Here is a 25,781-nt window from a genome sequence, read left to right on the forward strand (position 1 = left end):
CTTACAGCAGTGCGGGAGCTGTGCAGAGAATGCAGACGCAGAGAGGGATTCGCACCGAAAAGTCTTTCCCGTACTCGAGTCCTGATGTCCAAGCAGGGGAGTAACGGGAGAAGAACATGTGACATCAAAGTCCCTTACTGCATTATATGTAAAGATGAATTACACTAAGCGTGACTCCTAATTGACTAACGCACTGCACTGGCAGGCATGTGTAACGGTGCGCCGTCGCCCCGTGCTGTTCTCGTCACGGTCACTTGGTTTTGTATGTTCATCCCGCATATGTTGTGTCAAATGGCTGAAAATGAAAGAGTGGGGTTCGCTGGAGAAGCAGGTGTTCTCCCCTCATTACTTCCTGACAATGCCCCATCTGGTGCGGGGGAGCTGCTGCCACCGACTCCCTGCCAACTGGGGAACAAACACTCGCAGAGAGGCTGACAGGGGGAAATGGAATGGGATGGGAATTGGGAAATGAGGGGGGCAGATATTATCCTCGCCAAAACAACAAGGTTAAACTTGCGGCAAGAAGAAAATCACAGAGCAGAAAGAGCCTGAAGCTGAAGGCTTTGAGCAGTTTTTCCACGTCCATACACTGTGGAGGTCAGATATGAGGCAGGAATTCAAAGCTACTTTCAAGGGAGTCTTTATATTCAAAGTTTTTGTTAATGGTGATTCTTACAGTCAGCTTTGTTGCTCTACTGATGGTTTAAACTAGACTGATCAAGGATTCCTGACTGATGAGAAGTCACTGCAGGTCTAAAACTGATAACATGACGTGCTATCTCCCTTCTTCTCTGAAGGGGGCGCTAAAGATAAAGTTTCAAAAGGATGCCTTCGAGCCTCGGAGGCTACAAGACCATGGTATTGCACTGAATTAAGGACAAAAAGAGATGTTGAAAGAGAAACAATTTTCATAATGGAGCAGCTCTCCCTGACTGGAAAACACAATTATTACAGTGCGAGGGTAAACTTAAAGAGCCCCTTTAGCGGGCCCTAATAGACCCTGACTACAGATGAGCAGTAACACTGGGTCGGCCAGAGAACAAGTTTTTGTTCCGGGCCATTACCGCCATTCTGAACGGTACTTTAACAAAATACACTCAGGTCTGCTCCCTGCTCTCCTTGATGAGTCCCATTCACATCTTGGAGACAAGCCATAGTCTCGGCAACAGAACATCTCCCATCTCACCAGGCACCCACAGGCTGCTGTACGGTGTGCAGTGATGTGGTGGTAAATAAGAAGCTGGGTAAATATGACCTTCAGGCTTGATCAACAAAGGCAAACAACCACCAATATAAAGAAAAATCAAATATTTCTTCAGAAAAGCATTGATTTGTTTTTATACCTTAAACGACCCTTTTCCTCAAACAACCATAACTTCATAAAACCTACATCTGTTTGACACTACTCACTATCATGTGTACTATCAATTTATATCATTACGTCAGCCGAAAAAGGTAGGCAAACCCCAGGTGGGCAAATACCCTCCACTACATTCCTGTATACCCTTCATGCAATTATATGTGGCTTTACATAGGCTACTTGCAGAATTATATATGTAATTATATATATATGTGCTGATTAGCACAGATGAATCCTTTGCATTTGAGTTTAGTATACAATAAATGATTGCAACACTCTTGTCTTTTCAAACAATAAACATCTGTTTCACTTTGGTTATCTTAATCATTGCACCAGACAGTCTTTTCGGTCCATAGAGCTGAATTTGGAATAAATTACTTATTTGCACCGGAAAGTTAATGTTCGTTATCAATCACATTTAGAGCGAATTGATTTCAATTAATTGGAAGATGCTCCCCCCCTCTCTTCCTGTATGTTTCTTTTTAAAGCCCACCCCCGTCGCATCCGCACACCCCTCCACCTGCTCCTGCTTTCTGCAATTGGTCAGAAGACACACAGGCCCGCCCTGCTGGCAAGCTTTTAAATATATTTACATTGTAAAGTAACCAAGAAAAACCGGCCAAACCATCATCATATTCAGGCACTTTGAGGGAGAAAAAGTGGGTGTGTATGTGGGTGCGCATTACTATGTAAAGAGCTGCTATTCCACGAAACGCTTGGTAAAACACACACTCACACATACTCACACGCACACCCACACACACACTGAAGGCGCTGTCGGCGAGTGAACCTGCGGGTTCATGTCACTCTGATTTCTCCAAGGAAGAGGAATACTGAGGAAGAGATCAGAGGGGAATATCAACGATGGCTTTCACGACCGTGTGGAACTACTGCGTCCCCCTCACCATCATAACCATCGCCTTCCTTGTGCGCACTGGTAAGGCTTTTTGGAAAAGAGTGAATGCGTATGATGTGAATGAGATGAGTGTCAAGCCACATCGTTGTGTTGGGGCTTGCCGTGTTAAGTTTGCCGAAGTCCGCTGACAATGAGCTGAAGGCATAAAAATGCACCGGGGGCTATTCCGGCTTGTCAGTGGGATATTTGTGTGGAGAGGCAGGGGAAGGCGAAGAGGAGAGAGCGCGCCGGGACAAAAACACGTGCCGATATTCCTGCCTACAATCATCCTGCGGACCCCTGTCAGTATTTGTCAAGCTCTGCGCACTGTCCAATTATAATCAAACAGCCTTTGCGCTCCGGCCACATTAACGCGTACGGATACTTGGGTATGACTCATTGTTGACCACTTTTCGGAATTGGTAAGATGGAAAGACCCCACTTTATAAAATGAAAACAAAAGTGAAAGGCGCAGGCTCGCTCTCACTTTTGTACGTAACGCGCTCAAAGCGACGCAGGAATATTTCATCAAATTGTAGTTATCGCATGCTCCGTTGACCCTCATGCGTCACAGGATCTCCCATTTGATCATTTTCTATCGGCAGAACATGATCGGGATGTATGTGCGGGGACGGAGCCTGTGATATACGACGACAGTGCGTCTGCGCATGCAGCGTGTAGTGGGCTACGGCGCTCTCGGATTGAGTGTCCTATCCGCCACATGAGAGCTCATAACAAATGCCCGCAGTGGACCAGACATGTACGCCGCACAGCAGACTCGGTCGTCTTGTTGTTGCTGCTTTACCCGCCACATTCTGCAGTGTGAAGCACTGAGGACTTAAAGGACCTTTGAGACCTCACCTTATCGGATACAATAACACCTAACAATCTATTACCAAGCTAGTTAATGGCACCCACACTCAGTGTACTCTGTGTGTGCGTGTGCGCGCGCGCGTGCGTGCACTCTCGCTCAGTAGTCCATCCCCCAGAACATCTCAGCCTGGGATAGTCCTGCATCGCTCCCTTAGGGACAATATATTTCATGGTCACCACCCCATATTAAGTGCATCTGCTGCAGAAATGGGGATTTGGATTAAATCATGACGTGCCTTTAAGACAACTTAGTCTGTTTCCTCTGCCGTCAGTGGTATTCTGTGCCATCTGCTTGGATGTGGATCGAAAGACAGAGTCTTGACAGCTCTTATTAAATTCTACCCAGAGCTTCGGCGATTCTGACAGAGCGGGAGTGATAACAACAAAGTGCCTGAGCGCACACTGATGCCGGTTCAGGGGTTTCTGTGAATTAGCCCCATCTTATTCCGGTCCTGTGTTGTCGTGCTGTGTGAGGCTTTGTGTTCACGTTGTCCTGAGGCAGTGAAGGGGTTAAGTGCTAGCTTTGGTATTGTCACAGTCAGACCTGTGCTGTGCTGTGGTGATGACGTCCCTTGTATAGGGGGAGCGGAGCGTTACATTGCTCCATACCTCTTCTTCTGGCTCCCCTGTGATACAGCCAGCCTCATGACCATCATGGCCTGTGTATTGATTCCTTCCCTCTGTGTGTATATGTGTGTGTGTGTGTGTGTGTGTGTGTGTGTGTGTGTGTGTGTGTGTGTATGTGCCAAGAACAGTGGAGAGATGATTTATATGCATGAGTGTGTAGGCGTTCATATGTTAGTCTAACTGGAGTGCTATACAAGAGGTTTGTGTGTGTGTGTGTGTGTGTGTGTGTGTGTGTGTGTGTGTATAGGCGCTGCTCATGAATAAGCTTGTGTGTTGCATGTAAATGTGTTTTTGTGTGCGTGTGTGTGTGTGTGTGTATGTTGCTTACAGTGCCGGGTTTTGCCTGAGCTGCAGGCAGCCTCTGCTGGGGGCTGCTCGCTGATCACTGTCATTAATCTAGCTACTGACAGGGGCCAGGAGAGATGGGGGAGGGGGGGGTGTAACAGGCAGGGGTGGAGGGAAGGAGGAGAGAGGGAGATGGAAGGAGGAGAGAGAGGAGGAAGTGGAAAAATCGTTGGTCTCCAAACACCTTCCACATATGCACACATACAGGCAACTCAGGTTGGATTTTTGCTAACAAAACTATACGTCTCGGTCCCCTCCTCCACAGTGGAAAACAGCAAAACTAATCTAGAGAAAAGGAAAAAAGGAGAGAGAGAGCGAGAGGGGGAGGGGGGTTGTTATTATGCCAGGCTAGAGATGGACAGATTGATAGGGTGGATAGATTGATGGGTGGACAGATAGATTGAGAGAGTGCCGTGAAGATGGCGAGGCTGGGAGACTTGGCCATACTTTACCGAAAATGAAGGGGAAGGAGAGATTGAGGGATGGAAAGATGGCGAGTGGAGAGAGAGACAGGCAGAGAAGGGAGAGTGGGAGAGATGGAGAAGAAAGGCAACGACTTCACAGTGTGTCTGACGGGCAGGCCTGAGGGACACACGCACACACACACACACACACACACACACACACACACAGAGTCAGCGCTGTGTGTGTGTGCGGTGGCTGCTTGGCTCTGTGGGGGTGGCTGATCCTCAGCAGCTGTGGGCCAAACCTGCACCCCCCCTACAGTCACTAACACTGTTAACTCCACCTCTGCTGCTAGCCCACCTCTAATTGGCACCACGCGTCCCTTCCATCCCCCATCTTTCCTCTACCCTTCCATTACCACCTGCCTTATCGCTGTGTGCATTAAATCACCTCCATTTGTTTATTTGAATGTGTGCAATGAGAGCCATCCGTTTGAGCTTGTTCCCCATCATGCTGTTTGGACCTTGGCTGGGACTCTGGCGGTTGAAAAACGGCAGCAGTTGGACGGACTTGTGGGAGGAGATTTGAATACCAATTATGGCTGGGATATGTGTGCACGCGCGCTCGTGCTCACACACTTTCTCTCCCTCTCTCTCACACACACACACACACACACACACACACACACATATATAGAGGCTGTGTATAAATCAATGTCGCTGTGAGTCACAGGAGAGAGGCCTGCCGTGTAAACACAAATATCAAGGGAAATGCTGTACACGCGCAAACAAAATATGCCCGCGCACAAGCACACACAGGCATGTGCACAAACACACATGTAGACACACACACCTTGCCTATAGACAGCTTACATGGTTCACTAGAGTTTCTTTTCAACACAGGAATAGGATTGCTTACGCAAGAGAGTTGGTGTGAGCCCAATTGCAGTTTTTGATGCTTGTCAGTCGCAGTTTGCATCATGCCGGAGTAAGATTGCCTTTTTGCTTTCTTCCACATTACGCTGGGCTTGCTATTTCAGCTTCTTTCTTTGTTCTCTAATGCGCTGAAAAAGTCTTCACCGTAAGCCAAGGTTTATCCTTTGATCCAAACCTTGGAGGGTAATTCTCCCCCCAAATAAAATAAACTTGTCGACAATTTAATTAAAAAGAGCAAGACCTCCCTTCCACGCTCTCTGCCCCGCTGTCTACTAGTTCACGGAGTAAATTTGAGCCCAGCTAACAAACAAATTTCTCAGTGTTACATTCTTATTTCTGTGATTTGCCTCTCTTTTGTAGGTTTAAATAATTGGAGAACCTGAACTTGGCAGACAGTGCTGCCATGCCCGTCAACATGAGAGAAACTGAGACGGGCCTTCTTTTTTTGTTTTTACACGCAGCCTAATGCTGTCTTGCACGGCCCTGTTTGATCAACTGATGCCGTCTTAAAGGTTCCTGACAGGGTGGCCCACTATCTCAGCCGCGCAACTGCCTAGGTATAAGCCCCATAAACAAATTTGACTGTGTCGCTTCTTGGGCAAGTCACGACTGTGAAAGAGTTACGGAGCTTAGCGTGGGCCGGTTTTATTCTCCCCCGGGCTTTTATGGGTCCATTACTCACAAAGCAGAAGAAGTTCCTAGGCGCACCGTTTAGTGCAGGTGATGTATTTTACAGTAATTATCTCCTAATCTGCCCCCAGTCTACAATGCGATCCATAACTCCTTGTTTTGAACTGCTGTTGTTCCACACGATGGTTGCATCTCAATACCCCCCTATCTCCCCAGCTTAATAGATCAGTCCCAGAAAGGATTCCAGTTTTACATCGACTGATATAGAAATAAAAGGAAGTCAGACTTGATACTGTTAGCACCCTGTGACTTGGCCATTACATGTCCCAGTTCACTTCCTGTTTACAACATAGTGGATATGGGATTATGTTTTGTCCTCAGAGACAAGTTCACATATAAACAGAATGCACTGGGCACAATGATGGAAAGGGGCAGACAAAGACAGCAATGGCAATTTAAGCCTGATATCTCATTTGACCATTTGTTTAATTGTCCATTAGTTAAACTTTCTGTCAATCTAATCAGGCCAGCGCTAATGTAGAAACACTCTTTATGGCTGCCACCTCATCTCCTTCCCATTACTATTCCCTAGAGAGCCCTGCTTGTGATTATCATAATGGTGATCTATGTCGTCCTTACGTGTCGCTCTCTGAGAACGACTGGCGTTTCACCAACTTTCCCGCTGAAGTTTTTTAATGCCGAGTAGGATGCCAAGGACGTCTCCTCTGTTTGCTGGCATCCGAAGCCTGTCAGTCAAGCCGGCGCTCCGTCTCCGCGCGATCTGATTGGCCCGGTGCAACAGCGAAAAGGCCCTCCCCTCCTGCTACTCTCCATGCTGCGACCTGGCGTCCCCTGAGCCAGCAGCTTTTTTCAGCCACTGACCCCGCTCCCTGTATATTTGTCTTTGCTATTGAGAGTGTGAAATCGGTAAACATTGATTCCCTCTTCACTGTTGCCCGGCACCGCTTCATATGGGCCGCTGCTATGTGTTCTTTGCACAGGGTGCCCTTATGTTTGAAGCACCTCGACGTCGAACTGGAGAGTGGGAACCACAAGAAGAGAGAGAGAGAGGGGGGAGGCATGCTGTCACTGACGGAAAGAGGGGAATCCTGAGATTGAAGAAGGAATAAAGCCATGGGGTGAACATTCCTGTCTATTGGTGACACAGTTTCCATGACTAAGAGTAAACGCTTATACGTCCTGCTTGGCCCTGGGCTTGTTTAACACCCTCCCTCGCTGCTGTGACACCTGTCCGCTCGGCTCCCGCAGGGCCCGGCGCTAACGTGGCCAGACGGCGGCCTCCGGTAACGCCAGTAACCGAGGTGATTATCCCCACTCAGGCGCTGCGACGGACCCCTCACCGGCCGTGATTGGGCGAGAGAAGCTGATTGAGCTGAAAAGGCCAAGTACCTCAAATTGAAGAGCTGGAAACTCTGCTGTGTACGCCGCCAGTGGGGGGGGCTAATACACATTCCATCTGGAAGAGTTGATGAAGAGACAGAGGGGAAAGGATGGCTGGTAATGAGGTGCAGGTCCAGGGGCAAGGGGGTTCAGGAAGGGACTTGAGCCCAGGTGAAGCTGCCATGGCTGGGCATAGAGGTGCCAACGAGACCCCACTTCCCCTCCTCCTCTTGAGCGGTCTGGGTGTCCACTGGAGGATGGCTGATGAAGAGCGACCAGGCTTAGCCAGGACACCGGGTGACTGATGGGGTCAGAGAGAGAGAGTGAAAGAGAAAGGGGGGGGGAGAGAGTGAAAGATGGCTGGCTGTACAGTATAAAAGAGCTCAGTGAAGAAGGGAGTAAGGAGGGGAGAGAAAGCGCCTGGGGCCTGCGTCACAGACCAGTGAAGCAGGGAGGAGCGGAGCAGAGGAGAAAGTCAGGCAGAGAGGAGTCCAACAAACGAGTGAATGATTGCAGGATTTGAGCTCTAAAATGGAAGGGTGGAAAAAGACAAGGGAGAGACAGCAACCCCTGCTGCGCTGAATGAAGGATTTAGAAGGACAAAAGAGTGAGGAAGGAGGAAAGGGAGAGATTAAGAAGGTGTGACCACAGCAGAAAAGTACAGGGTGGCGAGGTGGGAAGAGGAGGGGAGGAGACGGAGAGAGAGATGGATGGCGATACACAGAGATAAAGACGGGGAGAGGGCAAGCACTGTGTAGGTGACCACACCAGACAGACAAGGTGTCATGATCAATGAGGTCACTGTACGTACAGACACACACACACACACACACAAGCAAACAAGTCTGTATTGAGATTGTTGTCCAGCGGATCATGGCCAGCGCGCCCACTTTCAGAGAAACTACACAGTGCTCGGCTTGAAGAATTAAACGCCCACACACACGTACACACACACACACGCGCACACACACACAGAGAGCGCTATTCATCGGTCTCCCATTTAGCATGCATCTTCACACAATTGTCATTAATAGGCTCGCTTTGATGAAATTGTCTGGTGCTGAAAATGGCCAGTCAAATCTGTGCGCTATCTGCTGGGAAATCAGATGGAGAGTTTTCAGAAGGCCGACACAACAGTGCTGAAGAGGTCTCCGATGTGTTTTCCATCTTAGAAAAGCCTCCAAATGTCGCTCTCATGAGTGGCGCACTAATGTGAACTACGAACACGCCTGGCATAGCTAAAGCGCCGTGTCAGTCGCGGTCGTTACAGAATCCTTGCGCAAGGACAAAATATTGATATTGATAATTGTGTGTTCAAGCTTTAATCGCATGTGAGCAAATGTGATAACAGTTTTGTTTTTGTGTTGTATGTATTAGGAGGCAGATTATGACTCTGATACAGAAAACCATACGTTTTGTTTATTTGACCGTATGCACTTTGAAGAACAAGCCAGATCAGTCAAATCGAAACGCCGAGCGATAACGGCGACTGCCAGTAGATCAAAAGCAAATAGAAGATTGCACAACTCCATTCTGGAGGGATGCCAGGCTATTGTTGACACGCCCACCAAAAACAAATCTACCACAGCTTTTAGTATACCAGCCCAACACGACCCTACTCTCACTCTGCCTCTTGTCTCTGCCTCTATCAGTCCATTTCCTCTTTATCTCTCTCTCAGGCCTAAGACAAGAGCCTCAACATCAGGAGCGGTAAGCTTTGATCCACTTCATTAGCAAACCGTAAACAACCATTAATTAGAGGCAATTAATTAGCAACGCATGAAAACAATCCTCGAAAAGTTGGCTGCTCTCAAAGACCCCCAAGCACTTGTAGGAAAGAGAGAGAGAGAGAGAGAGAGAGAGAGGTGGACAAAGTAAAAAAGAAAGAATCAAAGAGGGAAAGAAAGAAAGGGAAAGAAGGAGAAAAAGAAAAAGCCTGCGGTCATGCTTAATGTGCTGGGGCGAGATTTACCGCAATGATTTGCCAGGCTCTTTTGAGATTCATAAGGTCATCAATTCATGCGCTGCTTTCAGCAGGGCAAAACAAAAGCGAGGTCATGTAGCCGTCTGCACCGAAGGAAAGAGCAAAAGAAAAGAAGCCGGGCCAAATTGGATTGGCGCTCCGATTGTTTCTGCAGAGATTGTTACAGTTGGCAAGGCGAGTTAAAACGTGGCGAGGCACCGACGACCTTGAGGAAGGCTCCGGCTGAGTCTCTCCGAGGATTCATTTTCTCCAGAATGGCATAAGGGGCATTAAGTGAACAGTGGCTGATTCACCTCATCACCGTTAACAGTTACAGTGCCCCCCCCCCACTCTTCCTCCCTCAGGTAAACCGGTAGATTGAAGCGGTGCTTCGACTCGTGTCCGCGGACTGCCCCTATCTCCGTGTCCATCTGTGGGGTGAATAATGTTATCATGGGCTGCAGACGGACCATGTCTCTCTCTCCTGGCCAGTGCAATAGAGGAGTGGAACAGCCTAACAGTCTGTGATACTGAGTGAGTTTGACACAGGCCTCGGGCGCTGGGCGCAGTTGAGGAGAAACCACAATTCGTAGCAACTGCCACCCGCTGGGCCGTACTGGGGAGGGAGGGGATGTGAAGCGGGCTCCGGAGGCCAACGGGGTGCTGCGGTTGAGCCAAAGTCGTTTTTAGCTTTTGTTGTTTCTCTAGCCGTGGACAGCCAGTGGTTCTTGTCTCTGAAAGTTAGGGCTTACAGTCCGGACAGTCAGACAAGTAGACAGTTTGACACTGTCGCCTTTCTCCTCTGGACTGCATATATTTATTCGGAAACATATGGGAAAGCTGTGGGGGAAAGTAAACTGCTTTTAATTTAGATTTTTTTTCCTCCCCAAGGGCCAAGATGGCTGCCATCTGCCCTCTCCTTAATCAGAGCGACCGTGTCCGACTTTTTATGTCCCACCACCGTGGTACATGGTACGCGGGACATTATGTTGTCATGACGGCGTCTGTGTGTCTGTCTGTGTCTGTCTGTGTGTCTGTGTGTGTGTAGACACATTGTTGTGAACGCAACTCAAGAACAATACATGATAGAAACTTCATACTTACACCACAGGTTTCCCCCAGAGTAGATGAACTGATTAGATTTTGTAGAACCTTGCTGCATACATTTGCATATTAATGAGGAAAAACAGATTTTCTTGAAACTAGTATAACTCCTTGATAATTACGGTGTTCCTATTAATACCACCTGTGTGTTATGTGAAGACAAGTGTGTTAACATGGAGCTCAGGTGCCTCTTGTCATATAGTGTTATGCAGAGTACTAGTACTGAAAAAGTACCGTGGTACCAGATTTCAAAGCAGTATGTTAATTTTGTGTTTGTGTTTCAAGTCATTATTTTATTGCCACCTTGCATAAAAGTCATACTTATGAATGCAACTCGTTGTAAAAACTTTTTATTTATTTGCACACAGATTAATTTACCATACATTTCTATCAGTAAGTCATGGTCCAGATGGCATTAGTTAATTATATGCTGTGTTTTGTCGACCGTGCTACTTTGCTACTAGCATGCGAGAGCAGGCAGGGAAGTTGCGCATCAGCAAAATGTGTCCTATGGGAAACATATTTTTTTAGTTCCCCCACTTCAAAATTACTATCAATGACTTTTTGATAGAAAAAAATAAAACAAAGCATATTAGAATAATAGTGCAGCGTGATTATAATTGTATGACTACGACTTATTATTTATGCTCTGTTTATTGCTCTGTGATATTGTTTTAGAATCAAACCATGACGCTTGGCTGGTGTTGGTAGGGAGGTCAAATCTGTTATCGCGACAGCACTACTTGCATATGCAATTATAACTGCTGCTTATTTACCAGGGAGATGGATTTGAGTTATGCTGTGTGGGTAAAGCGATTTATGAGCTTATGGGGAAAATTAAAAACAAACATAAAACATTGATAATTAAAAAGCAGGTTGATCCCAAATGCTGATGTATAAATCATTGGCCGTGTTGCAGAAAGTGGCAATCTGCGGCAAAGCAAACGGGCAGGTGGAGGTGTACGCGCACACACACACACACACACACACACACACACACACACACACGCGCATACACATATACACATATACACATATACACATATACACACACATACACATTACTCAGCACCCAGGAGATTGTAGAGACCTTTTGGAATTTGCAAAGTTATTTACTGCAGTGCGTTGGATCCTGATTCTCTCTGCGCTTTTCAAATGTCATGCTCCTTCTCTGGCCTTCTTTTGATGAGCTTCCTCAGGATATTAAAGGAAAATGGAGGGACACACCTGGTGATTGTGTTTCAAACACACACACACCCACACCCACACCCACACACACACACAGACATACCCATAAATGCCCACAAACGCCCATAGACGAACCTTTCCGATTTTTTCTTGTAGCGCACCATGCCTTTTTCTGCCTTTAGTCCTCAATCAAAACCTGTTTTCCACTCTTGATCTCTTTACCGGTTCTCCGCTCCCTGTCTTTGTTGTCCCTCGTTTCCCCCCCCCCCCCCCCCCTTCTGTCGTTCTTTCACTCCGCCGCTCGACACCTCCCTCCTCGCTCGTTCCTCTGTCCCACTTCTCCCTCAGTGTGAAGCCGGTACAAGGGCCCCAGCAGTGATTTAGTGTCTTTTTGTATGTGCTCACCATGGACACTGAAAAGCTTTTTATCCCCCTGCTGCCCCCCCCCCCCCCCCCCCACCCCCCTCCCTCTCCCAGTCTGTCTGTCCTCTATTTCCATCATCTGATCCTGCCGTGCACTTAAATGACAATAGCCGTGCTCATGCACACCCTCCGCATACACGCTTAACGTGCATGTGCGTCCGCATGCATCTGGTGCACTGCACATCACAGTGTGAGAGAGAGAGAGGGAGAGAGGGAACCAGAGGTGGAGGGGAAGAAACAGATTTTCGTGGGAGGGGACTTTGTAGTGGCTGGATAGTTTGTTGATGGATCTTTTGGCTAACAGTCTCCCCGGCCTTCCTGCCGCTTGCCCCCGCCTCCCCTTCCCATCTACCTCTTATGCTGTGCCCCAGGCTATAGGGATGCCAGGGCCAGGTGTGGAGAGGGAGACGGTGAGAGAAAGAGACAGAAAGAGAGGAAGAGAGACAGAGAGAGAGAGAGAGAGAGAGGATTGACGGGGCCCAGGTGGCCAGCTTGAACGCCTGTGCTACTGCTTTCTCCTTCTCATTTGCATAGACAAAATGGTTTTTCCCTCTGTCGGACTCTCTCTCTCTCTTCCCCTCGCTCTCTCCCTCCGTTTACACACCCTGCCTCGCTTTTTTTTTTTTTTTTTTTTCCCCAGTGTTGTTGTTATGTTTTCTCTTTGCCTCTTCTCCCGCTTCTGTTCCGCTCTCAGAATAAGTTACAGTTCCTCTTCCCCCTTCTAGCTTTCTCTTTTCTTTTTTTAGTCAACTGACATTTTTTTTTTTCTTCTTTTTCGGCGTACCTCCAACTTTACCTTCTCTCCTCATCTCTCTCGCTCTGGGCTTGCTGAACTGTGCATTTTACTTAAACGCTGCAGCGCAATATTCCGGCGGTGGAGGCCTATTTTCACTTTACGCGCCCTTCGGAGACTGTACAGTCCCTCCATCCGTCTCCATTCATCTCCCGCCCACCCTCCCTTTCTTCTTCCAGCGTTTCCTAACCCCACATCGGTCTTCTCTCCTTCCCTCGCTCCCTGTCTCTGCCCCTCTATTTCTCCCGCAGCCTGTGCATAACTTCTTGTTCCCGTTATTGCAGCAAAGCAGAGTTTAGCTCTGTTTATGAACATTCATGTTTACTTCCCTCATCTACTTCAGCATCCTGAACCTTGATGATCAGGGAATATGGCAGTTTCTCTCTCTCTCTGTGTGTGTCTCTCTCTCTCACACACACACACACATACACATACACACTTCTCTCTTTGTTTGCTTCATCACTCTACTCTCTGCTCGTCTATTTTTTCTCATCTCTCTTCCTCACCTCTGCCGTTGTTTATTTCTCTTATCCATCATATATCGCGATCCATCTATTCAACTCAGCCTTGCATTATTGTTCTTGGCATATTGGCCATTTTACAGTTGTGTGTCTTTGTGTGTGTGTGTGTGTGTGTGTGTGTGGTGTGTGTGGGAGGCTGAGTAACATTCTGCTCACATACGCAGGCACACACACATGCATCATTGTCCCAGTGTGGTTATCATGCCAAACACACTCCTTTCCGAGGCTGACCAGCCGAGCCTGACACATGGTAGAATGTGCATATAAACAAGCACACACACACACACACACACACACATAAATATATTTCAATATAATTCATACAGTATACTTTTTACAAATTCAACACACACACACTGCCTTTCTGTTAGAGATATGCCAGGTTCTCATCTATAAAGTCCCACAGAGCTATATAGGAACACACACACATTCACACACACACACACACACACACACACACACACACACTTGACACTGACTGTAAAAAGCCACACACAGATTTACACACACTGCCACATACACACACACACACACACACACACACACACACACAGAAAAAAGCAGCCGTCAGGTTCCCTCAGACTTGCTGAATTGAGTTATATGGGCCGTCAGTCAACTCCCAGCTCACACACATACACATACACATACACACACACACACCCCTGACAGACTCCTTCCACACACACACACATCCGCCCGTCTGACGGTGCATATTTCGCATGGGGAAGGGACTCAATTACGGCGAAGGTGAAAGAAGCAATAAACACGGCAGAGATACAGTGCGGCTCGCTCAGCAGCGCTGCAGTCAATCACAGAGCAAGGTAGGTGGCTGGCGCTCGCAGCCGGCACCGCTTTGCTCATCCAGTTGTGAAGTGCTGGGAATGGCCGGGGGGGGGGGGGTGGGGGGGGTCGGAGGGGGGCAAAACGCTGTCATGCGGCCCTCCCGAAAAAATGAAACCGCTGTAGCCGACTTGCACGGAGCTACCATTTAGGAGACAGGGAGAGAGGGAGAGAGGGAGGGAATGGGAGATGCATCCCACCTTCATCCCCTCACCCCCAACACACATACATGGTTACATATATACAGAAACACACACACACACACACACACTTGACAGTCGCTGACACTGTCGCATAGCTACACAGATTTAGTCGCTCACCCACACAAACGACACAATAATACATCAAATTGTTCCATTTACCTGGTGTAAATCTGCTATCGCCCTCCCCTGCCTGAGTGTGTGTGTGTATGTTTATGTGTGTGTGTGTGGGGTGTGCGTGTGTGTGCGTGTGTGTTTACGTCTGTACATCCAGAGAACACACAGTCTGCGGCTGTCAGTGGATCTAACAGACTTTCACACGCTGCTATTTGGTAATGTTCTGCCATACGCCCACACACACACACACACACACACACACACACACACACACACACAGAGTAAACTAAAAAGTTTCCTTCACGCTGTGCATTCCTCACCTCACTCCCACACGCATGCAGAGATGCAAGCGAACAGATGAAGTTCTATGCACATAACATGCATGCAGACTCATACAGAAACGCAAACAAGTAAACGTGCGCCGCTGCGAGCACACAAATGCAGGTAGATAAAATGCAGACACACACACACACACGCACACAAACCCACACACACATCAGTTTGTGTGACAGTTTAGTAGTTGCATAAACAGCTTTGCACGAAGCCAGACTTTAAAAACTGCAGCAGAGGAAGAGAGAGAGAGAGGGGGACTGACTACTGAGAATCTAATACTTCCACTGCCTCTCTCCCTCACCTCGGCTACCTTTCGATCCTATCTATCTCCTTCCATCTTTTATTCATTTCTGCTCCCCTCAGCACATCCGTATTTCTCTCTGCCTCCTCCTCTGTCTCCTTCTCTCTCTCCACCTCCTCCGCTTCTGAATTTACCGCCAAGGCTTGCCTTTTGGCAGTTCCTCCTCCATTTCTCCCGCCCTGCTCTTCTCTCCCTCTCTGTGTCTCTTTCTCGTTCCTCTTGGCCTCCCTCTCTCTCCGTCATAGCCTCTTTTGCTCAGTCTTGGTAACAAATCCCATTCTTTTGTACTTTGCCCAAGCCCCTGCTCCTCTCTCTTTCTCTCTCTCTCTCTCTCTCTCTCTCTCTCGCTCTCCCGCCGCACCGTCTTTCAGGAGTTGGAGTTTGGCAGAGAGTTAGGAGTGCCAGAGAGAAAAGCAAAGCGGCGAGGGAGGGAAAGCATGGAGGAGAGGAGAGGAGAGCAGAGGAGAGGGAGGAGTAGGATGAGGTTAGGGAGCGCCTGGCGTCCCGTCAGGGAGAGAGCCGCGCTGTAAAGAGAGTCGGAAACACACGTCGGCGAGCTTTAGATTAATCTCATTAATTGCTCCTGTGAAACTCTGGGTTGTGACACTCTTGTTATTGCTTTGTGTTATTAATAAAAGAGTTACGGAATCGAGGGATGGGGGGGAGGGAGGTGAACAGAGGGAGGGAGGGGCGGAATCAATACACAGGCTTAGAGGGAAATTAAAAGAGGGAGAGAGGGGGACAGGGCACAGGGACAAGCTTGGCTCAGCTGGGACGCTGTTATTAGTTGCTGTTGCCCTTTAATGAGGGTTACTTTACGGGCTGAAACAGGCGCGCACAATAGCTGGTAATTGGTAGGCTGATTTGCCATTGCAAGCAGCAACCGATGTCTTGCAAAACCCCTTTTATACTTAACTGGAAACAATGGGAGTGAAATATGAAGGTGCCGGAACGAGCGAGGAAATGGCCTCCTCCCCCCACCTCCCCCCCACCCCGCTCACCCTTATACCCCCCGCACTCATTCTTGCTTTTGTTTGCTGTTTCTCCCACTTTTATCCTCATTTACCTCTCTTTCTCTTTCGCTCGCTCTCCCTCTCTCCATCTCTCTTTATCCTTCCCGCCCACCCCCCCACCCCCCCCCCCCTCCTCCCACATTGCCTTTCTTTTATGGGAAATGTATTCATTACTGGACAATAAAGGCCTGATTGAAAATAGTGGACTGCCTTTCCACACAGCATGTTTAGAAACAGGAGGAGAGACAGAGAGAGCTTATGCGATGGCATTACATTACATGGCTAATGTCCTCACTCAAAAGGTAGGGCTCTTTTTCTCTGCACCGCTGCTTCCCCCTCAGCATCGCATCACAGCTCTGGTGATAAAACAATGTTTTTCCCGCTATTAGAGTTGAGGAGAGTCCTAGGCAATCAGCGATGTTCAACCACTGCATCTAGCCCGCAGCGCAAATACAGAGCTATTCATATACTGGTATGACTACAGCACGGGTTTCAGAGCCACTTTGGCAACGCCATATTTACATTTAACAATCTTCTGGATCCGAGTGTGACACTCGTTCAATTATGTGATGTGTCTCCCCTGTGTAAACATGGTGCGGCAGTGTAATGTGATTCACTGTAATAAAGATGTCTCAAGGATAGATGACAGAGATGGATAGAGCAAGGCAGTCAGAGAATAAACAAAGCCTAATCTGCATTGGGCTAGTGCAGCTCGGGTTATCGCTCCCAACTTTTCTCATTTTTTCCTGCAATTTTTTTCTACTATACTCTTTTTCTACTGCTCCACCACCACTGACGATGAGGACTTGGATGGATTTGAAGTAATGAGGTGTTTTGGCACACACCAACACTGACTGACACATGCACACATATCCTCAAGACACATCCAGAAACTTGGGCTCTGGTACAAGTCTACATTGTGTGCACATACACAGAAACGTGTGCATACATGCACATACACAAACCCACACGTATGACTGACAATATCCTAGAGAACCATCTTCAATGCCTATCTAGCATCAGACTGTAAGGTCTGACAAATCCTCGAAGATTGGGCCAAGAATTGACATAGAAAACAACATTAAGGTGTAATGTACATGTAGCGTACATGCAGCACTGGCTGAGAGTGTAAATGACACCTGCACAACACCTATGCCACCCTAGATTTATGTTGTCCATGTCCGTGCATTTATGCATTTGAGAGCAGGGTCAGAAAAAGAACAGGCTCGTGGCAAAAATCCCCTTGAAAATCATATAAAAATGGCTGCATATAAAATGGCTGTGAAATTAAAAATGAGGGGGCAAAACATGGCCCAAATAATTAGAAGTACTCATTTTTTGTGTTTCACCCTGTTAACTGTTTTGTTAGCGTGTGAATGCAGCTACTGTCTCCCGTGGGCCACCGTAAGTGATTTGTGGAAGCCTATGACTGGAGGCTCCTTTCCAGCACATTCTGGGCGAGAAAAATGGAGCGGCTTCTGATCGGAAAACAAGCGAGTACCCAGCCTGAAGCAGTGGAAACTGTTGGCACCACACAAACCACTGCATCAACAAAAATAAAACAACCAATATCGTAAAAAAAAATCAACATTCGAGGAGTGGAAGGTGGACTGGTAGGGGACAGAGAGTGGGGAAATCGGCGCCGTCCTGCCGCCTAGTTTCCAGCAATCGGAAAGCAAGTGTGGTATTTATGATTTAAAATAAAACAAATCTTAGTGGTACAAACTGTAAATGTATTATCCAGTAAAATTGCCCACAAAAACGACCAAAACTCCCCTAAAGAATCAGATCATGGGGGCAATAAATGCTCACTGAAATAAAAAAAGTTAATATCTTATCCTGTTAGAGGGTATCGCCACTATCTGATTTAGTTAGAAACATCTAATATCTGCAGGTGTAAACGCCAGCGTTGAAAAATAGCCTAACTCCAGGCTCAATAGCAGAATTGTGAAATACGCTGGAGAATGGTTCACCGAGCTGTTACCGAGACCCCAAGGAAAGTTTCCCTGTCTGAGCCGAGGCTGTCCAATTTGCACACAGCTTCTTGAGCGGATGCGGTGTAAAACGCTGTCAGTGTTGATGAATCTTGTCAGTAGGCATTTGCAGGTGCAGATATCAGACAAGTAGTGTTATCCTCTAACGCATAAAAACATGAAACTATGTCAAGTGTATAGCGCAGACGCTCCAGGTATAGGCGATGCAAATAGTGGTTCTCTAGGATAATGGTGGAAACCCGACTTCATATACACATGAGCACAAAAGCATACACACACACACACCCGCGTGCACACTTATTGATTTACATACACATGCATACGTACACGCATGCACGCGACTGTCACGTCCCTTGCTTGGTAAAACAGAGAGATTAATGAGTATGGATCTTAGTCTGCAGAGATTTTGTCTGGGCTGCGTAGAAGTGACCCACTTTATTTGAAGTGGAAAGGCATCAGTTATCATCCAAAACTGTTAAGGCACAAGCCGTGTGCACCACCCAACACACACAGGCACACACACACACACACACACACACACACACACAGAGAGAACACAGAGCACAAGGGAAGCGGAGACAAAGAATGTGAGCGTGTAAGTTTCTCTCTGTGTGAGACAGATGAAAGATATTTTTCCCTGTATATCTTTATTTTTGTACTTTTTTTTTTATCTGAGTGTATTAATTGGTGTGATTTCAGATGTGTGTGTGTGCGTGCGTGTATGTATGTGTATGTGTCGATGTGTGTCTATGTTTGTATGCATGTGTGTGCGCGCGTATGCATATATCTGTTTGTGCAGGCTTATAATTGAGTTTGTTGTTGTGTCTGTCTTGGCGGAGTAGAAAGAGAGCGGTGGGAGTAAAAGCTCAGACTCTAGTTCCATGGGCCTCCGATGGAGAGATTAGCCGGGAAAGCTGTGAAATAAAAGAGCGTTAATTAAAAGCAGAGAGAGTGGGTGTGGGAAAACAGGTAAAGGAGATAACATTTGAGTCAGAGAGCTGAAAAAAAAAATGTATTTACCTTCTCACACACAGAGAAAAAAAAAAACATTTTAACCTGAGAAGATGGGGGTTGTGGAAGAAAATGAGCAAGTTAGTGAGGTGGAAAGTGTGCAAGAAAGGGAGCGTGGCTGAGTAGGAGGCAATGGGAATAAGGGATTAATTGAATCTGATTTTAATCCTGCCGGTTGTGTCTGCTTGTGTGTATATTTGTACGCTTAGATTTGAGGGGTTGTGTGTGTGTGTGTGTGTCCCTGCGCGTGTTCCAGGAGGTCAAATAAGGCAAAGAAAACTTGAGAAAAGTGAAAGCTCAATCTCAAGAGTTTTATTTATATATAAACTGTCTGACTCAAATATGAAGAGATGGGGGTGAGGGAAAATAAACGGAAGGAGATAGCATTTAAGGCGGTCACCCGAAATGATTACAGTTTCTAGCCATAACATAATTACAGAGAGGAGTGGTGTTTGCGTGTGAGAGAGATGGGGGGGGGGGGGGGCAAGGGTGAGGAGAACGAAAGAGAGAGAGAGAGAGAGAACGTCAGAGGCTACACGCGCTCACAAAAACAGTTTTAACCTAAAAAGATGGGGGTTACGGTGGAGGGGGGACGAGCGAGAGAGCTACCGAGGTGGGAAGGGCAGCAAGAGAGGGAGCATGAAAGGAGAGAGAGAGGCAATGAGTAAAATGGATTAATCGAAACGGATTTTAATCCCGCCGGTGATATTAGTGTGAGTTATATTTGGGGGGTGCCACGGGGTGCGAACTAGAGAAGGAGAGAGGGGGAGAGAGAGAGTGAAAGAGAGAGAGAGAAAGAGAGAGAGAGCGAGAGAGAGAGAGGGATTACATCTGTAAATCATTTTAATGACGCCTCTCCTCTGCATTAAGGGGCAGCCAGGAGGCCAAACAAACAGTGTGTAATTAGAGCAGGGGAATGGGAAATAGAGTTGGCGAAAGAGCCGGGGCAAGGGAAAGTCATTTGGTAAAGTAAAGGATTGGAACAGGAGACCTTTGGACAATAATGGTTATGGCTCTCATTATTGTGCTACCGGTAAGAAATGCGACCTGACAAGGCCTGTGTAACCACTGAAGAGGATGATGATGAAGGTGCAGGCGGTAGCGGTGATGTCGGTTGGGGTTATGATGACCATGTTGAAGATGATTATGATTATAATGTCAAAGTCGCCGGGTTTATCAGCGCCGCAAAGATGGTGACTATCCTCCAGTGATAATGACGATGATGAAGGTGCCGGTGAGATGATGATTATGACGGTGACGGTTAGGATTATGATTACAATAATTGAGATGTTGATGAATATGATGACAGGGTCAAGGCTGCTAGTTCTATCAGTCCTGTAAGTTATTGTTAGCTAAATATAAGGTGAGTGGTAATTAGAAGTTCAGCTGTGTGTCTGATTGAAGTCAGTGTGCGCTTCATGTGTTTCTCAAATTAGGTCAAAGTGAATGCAAATTGATCTGATTCTGTCTAGGAAACGAAGGTTGATGAAGGGACTCAATCCAACATGTTATATATTCAGTTAGGAAAAATGTTACCTACCTGAAATTAATCAATTGATATTTTAAAAATTGATTCTTAAGAAAATGATTCATTTTGTAAGTAGAAAAGTCTTAAGATCAGCCATAACTTAAATGGTATCCCCAAAATCTGCTGCACTTTCATGCCAGCAGTCATTATCCACGAGTAGGTGTCAGTTTTTTCAAATGGAAGACATCTTGTTTCAGAATGAAACTCTTCATTTGTTAATTCTATGGCAATAATGAAAATGACAATGCCCACGATGCTCTTGATGATTACAGTGATGGTGTAAATTACCATTATAATCACAATGATGTTGACAATGATGATGATCATAATGATGATGATGATAACAATGGAATTGTTGATGACTGTGGCGAGTGTGTGTGTGTGTGTGTGTGTGTGTGTGTGTGTGTGTGTAAGGGGGTTGTTTGTTGGTCGGGAGGTGGAGAGAAACAAGTAGTGGCACCTGAACCCTATTAACCTTTTCCTATATATAGCTTACCTATTTGATTGTGGGTTGGGAGGAGAGACTGGAAAGCGTGACAACACTGCACGGAATATCAAGAGAGCTATTGTGTTTGAATTTCGGTTCCATGTAAATTTGCGTTGCTTCCCGAAAGAGAAAATAGAACCGCTTAGGTGCCAAGTTCTTTGCTGTTTCGATGTTCCCCGTGTCCAAGTCCAGTGAAGAGAGCTGCGATGACCACGATGATGATGATGATGATTACTATAATGATCATATCGATGACGACGGCTACAACGATGACCATGACAACGGTGTTGGCAGCAGTGTTGATGTCGATAATCTGCGTCAAACTTGATGACCATGATAATAATAATGCGATACTTTACTGATGGCACTGTAACTTCTACTTTACGTTAAAAATGATAATGAACAGTTACAGAGTCTTTGTCAACCAACAGTGCCCTTTGTCATTCCTACCTGACCTCCTCCCTATATTTTACACTAATGCATAATTCATATGGCGTGCCGTGGCTGCCGCGTGGCGATACTCAGATGGCTATCTGCTTTACACGCAAGGCTGTTTGTTTTGCTGGAGAGCTGCATATAAATGAGTGCAGACAGGTAGGAAAACTATAGGCTTATCTCAGGTGCAACGGATGCTGGCTCGGCAGTGAATGAAGGGAGAGATGAACAGAAGGATGAGAACGAGCCAGGTGGAGAAGTGCGGCACTGTGCACTCAGCTGAGGGAAAAGGTTGTGTGCGCCCTCCGTGTGTGTGTGTGTGTGTGTGGGTGCAGATGTGTTTAACGGAGTGGAGAAGATAGGGGGATTGTGTGAAAGAGAAAATAGATGAGGAGAAGAGAGTTGATTAAGGTGTGCGTGTCTTTTTTGCGTGTGTGTGTATGTGTGTGTGTGAGAGGGTGTGTGTTTCTGTGTCTCATGACCACAGGCAGGTCTGTGTGTGATTATTCTCTGACCTGTCGCCCGTGGCACTATGTCTACATAGGCCCTCTCATTTGCACCACACACAGACACACACACTTGTCTAAATCCAGTGCGTAAATCCAGCCAAGGGCCACAGGGCAGGCAGGTAAAGCACCTCAGAGACCCAGAATCTCTCCCTCGCTCTCGCTCTGATCTCGTATTTTCTCCCTTTCCCTCTCTCCCTCTCTTTTAAATCCTCATCTCCATATTCATAGACAGAGGGGCTCTTTAAGAGCGCTGCTATCTGAAATGGGCCTGCAGCGTCTCTTGTTTGTGGCTCTCCAAATGGAGAAAAGCCATTTCCTCTTCCTGTCAAGCATGTAGGTGTAGTAGCTGTGTGTGTGTGTGAGTGCGCGTGTGTATGTGTTTGTGTTTGTGCATGCACGTGTGTGTGTGTGTGTGTGTGTTTGGGTGGAGAGTTGCGTTGTTGAAACCGTTTTACAGTTTCGTAGGCTGAAAGCAGGCCAACCGTTGGAAGCGAAAGCCCACTTCCACTTTCACAATCACACTTTGAGTAAAACCCCTAAACTACCCAGCAGTGTTGGATGAAATGGGGGAATACAGAGAGGAGGCATCAGAAAAGAAAAGAAGAAAGTGGGGGACTTAGACTTTGTAAATGCTTGCAGGTTTTTAAAGACTGCATTCTGGAAGTGTCTCAGTTTGGGTATTTTTGCACTCTTAGTGACAAAGTGCAAAAACTGTATACCGCTCATCATCAGATTGGTCACAGTATTGCCATGACAGTGCAGCCACTGAGGCAGGCATGAACTGACAGACTCTTGATATGAATCTTTCCTCACTGCTTTAACTTTACATTTCCTAAAATGTAGGAGAGTGATTCCATATTGCATAGCTTGTACATACAAGATAATTTTGGTAAATAAACAAACTGGCCACATTAATTTACTCTTAGAGACAAGTTCGGTGCTTTCATGCAGTGTGCATAAGTCTGCATGACATGATGAAGATAAAGGAGAAAAGACTCAAGTTGATTCCAAACCAGGAAGTCAAAGGTCATAGGTGGTCAAAACTGAAACACTGTTACAAACGTCATTCTTCTGGAGGCGTCGATTTGAGGGTTTTAAGGGCCTGAAACCATTTTCGAAAACGTAAAAGCTGCTTGTACGTGTACGAACGCCACAGTTGCACTTCACCATTTATGTTGGTGCAAACTATGTGCCGAGTTTAACATAAAGCTTCAGCGGCTCAAGCACTTTGAAATGAAAGTCCTCAGGCGTGGTTACAGATAATAGTACGACAATATAAATTTTAATTGCAACTTTGATTGCAACTGATGAAATGTTTTCATCACAAAAACATCACAGACAGCAAAAATGGGATGAGCATTTGGTTAACATATGCATAATCAGTGCAGAAGTAGAATAAATCCAACGCATGTAACAGTCATCGCAAACACAATGCATCTGCAATGGAATGATGCAACAGTAACAGGTTTTCTCATTCAAAATGAATGAACATACATGCATTCAACACTGTAATTGCGCTCGAAGGATAAGGCTTTAGGGACAGAGAGAGGGAGAGAGACAGAGAGAGAGAGAGAGAGAGAGAGAGAGAGAGAGAGAGAGAGAGAGAGAAGCTGCTTACAACTACAGGAGGGTGAAACAGAAAATGAAATTGTACAAGTTGAGGAGGGGTGTAGAGTCAAGAGTTTGCTTTTCCCTGCTCTCACCTTCCCCCTGTCTTTTATTTCTTTCTCGTCCTTGCCTTATCCATGATGCAACGGAGGGCAATGGCTGCCTTACCGGGAGATTCATTGAGTCATCAGGAGAAAAAAAAAGGCTGATAAACGGGGGGTGGCTCTCTCTCCCACCCTCTGCGTCTCTCCCTGTGTCTCTCGACCTACCTACCTCCCTCCTGGTGGACTGAGTCCACCTGTGTAGGATCAAAGGCGTGATGTTGCATTAATGGTACGTCACACGCTGGCTCGTGTCTAGCCATCCCAGAAACACTTAGGTGTCTGGCTTGAAGTGAGACTGCTGTTTCACATTCGGAGTCATGTTCCGAGCTTTGGTTTGTTAAATCCCAACCCGCAGAGCTTTGAGTAGAATATGGGTGGCAGTGGGCTTTTATAGATTCTGGAGGATGAGGTCTAGTGGTGGGGCAAATACAGTGTGCAGCATTGGAGGAGGAAAATGCGGATATTTCTAGAATTGATTTAGCTATGCATAATGTCTCCACTGTATCTTCTCCAGTAAGGATAGATAGATAGATAGATAGATAGATAGATAGATATGATTTACTATACTTTCAGTGAGAAGATAAGCAACTATAAAAGAAAAAAATAAAAGCTGAAAGATTTGTCTTCAGTATGTCGCCCTTTTATTGTAAGAGTCAGAATAAGGAAATGGTTTGAGGCATCTTGGCACAGAAAAATAGAGGCGTTAGCCACAACCATAGATAAAATTCAAACTTCAAACAATACTTTGAACTTCCGCAGTGAACATGCCTGTGTGAGTGATTGATTGGCAAGCACACAGCGCTAATGACATGAAATGCATAGCAATCTACTGACCAAGGCAACATTTCTGTGCAGCCTGTCATGATTTGATTGTAGGCGTCGCTGGAAATGGGTATGTATCAGCAGGTGAATATTTAGACAGCTATGATTTCCAGTGTGCATACAGTATTTGCATATGTGTGTGTGTGTGTGTGTGTGTGTGTCTTAAGGTGACTTTGGCTGCTCCACAGAAGGTTTGTATTTCTTACCGGCCCTGTAAAACCAGTCCCATCTGTCATCTCCACACATCCTCTGTGACTCCTCGTAGGAGTATGCACACATACAAGGGTGTGTAAAAACTTGCCCATGTGTGCCCTCAGGCAGAAACATGGGAAATGTGTATATGTGTATGTATACACACACACGCGCACTGTATAGACGCAGACATACACACACACACTAACTCAGCACTGTACACGCATCTATTCTCATTTACTCCGCCTGCCTACCCCTCCTACTCTCTCTCCTCCCACTAATCCCTTTTTTCTCACCATTCTCTGTGGGCTGATTTTCCTTCCCTCCATCCCCTCTCTCCTCTCTCCCTATTCTTTTCATTTTTCACTCTTCCCTTGTTTATTTCCGCTGCCTTGTTCCCTTTTCTTCCCGATCCCTCCCTGCCTGCCTCTCCTCTTTTCTCCTTCCACCTGCTCTCATTTCTCTCCCCGGCTCATTTTCTCCCTCTCCCCCTGTCTCCTAGTGTATCGCTGCAGACTCTTGTAGTCAATTATCCCTTCTGTTAATGAGCAGATAAATCTAATTGCTCTCTCCTTCAGTGCCTGACGGCGTCTCTCTTCGCTGCCTTTCTCAGCCCGCAGGACGCACATCACTCTCTCTCTCCCTTCATTTTTCAGCCCTCCCTCCGTACGATGTCACTAACGCATCGTTATTCCTCTCTTTCATCCTCCGTTGTGTGGCTTTGACTTCCCGAGCCTTACGAGGATTTGAATTGCCCTTTTTTTTTTATTGGCTTACTACCTGCATCTTCTTTTTTCTTTACCTTTTATCCCCATCCATCTCTT

The 25,781-nt window shown here is 46.6% G+C and overlaps 1 protein-coding gene across 2 annotated transcripts in view; it reads left to right on the top strand.

The window, feature by feature from the left end:
- Positions 1 to 2,046: 2,046 nt before the first annotated feature.
- cadm4 (cell adhesion molecule 4) overlaps positions 2,047 to 25,781 on the top strand; it is a 133,463-nt gene continuing 109,728 nt past the window's right edge. For both annotated transcript variants that reach the window (XM_078287346.1, XM_071908490.2), the window contains exon 1: positions 2,047 to 2,297. In XM_078287346.1, coding sequence (XP_078143472.1) covers positions 2,225 to 2,297 — 73 coding nt within the window. In that variant the 5' untranslated portion in view covers positions 2,047 to 2,224. The remainder of the gene's footprint in view (positions 2,298 to 25,781) is intronic.

Source organism: Centroberyx gerrardi, chromosome 12 (genome assembly GCF_048128805.1).
Source record: "Centroberyx gerrardi isolate f3 chromosome 12, fCenGer3.hap1.cur.20231027, whole genome shotgun sequence".
Taxonomy (NCBI): Eukaryota; Metazoa; Chordata; class Actinopteri; order Beryciformes; family Berycidae; genus Centroberyx; species Centroberyx gerrardi.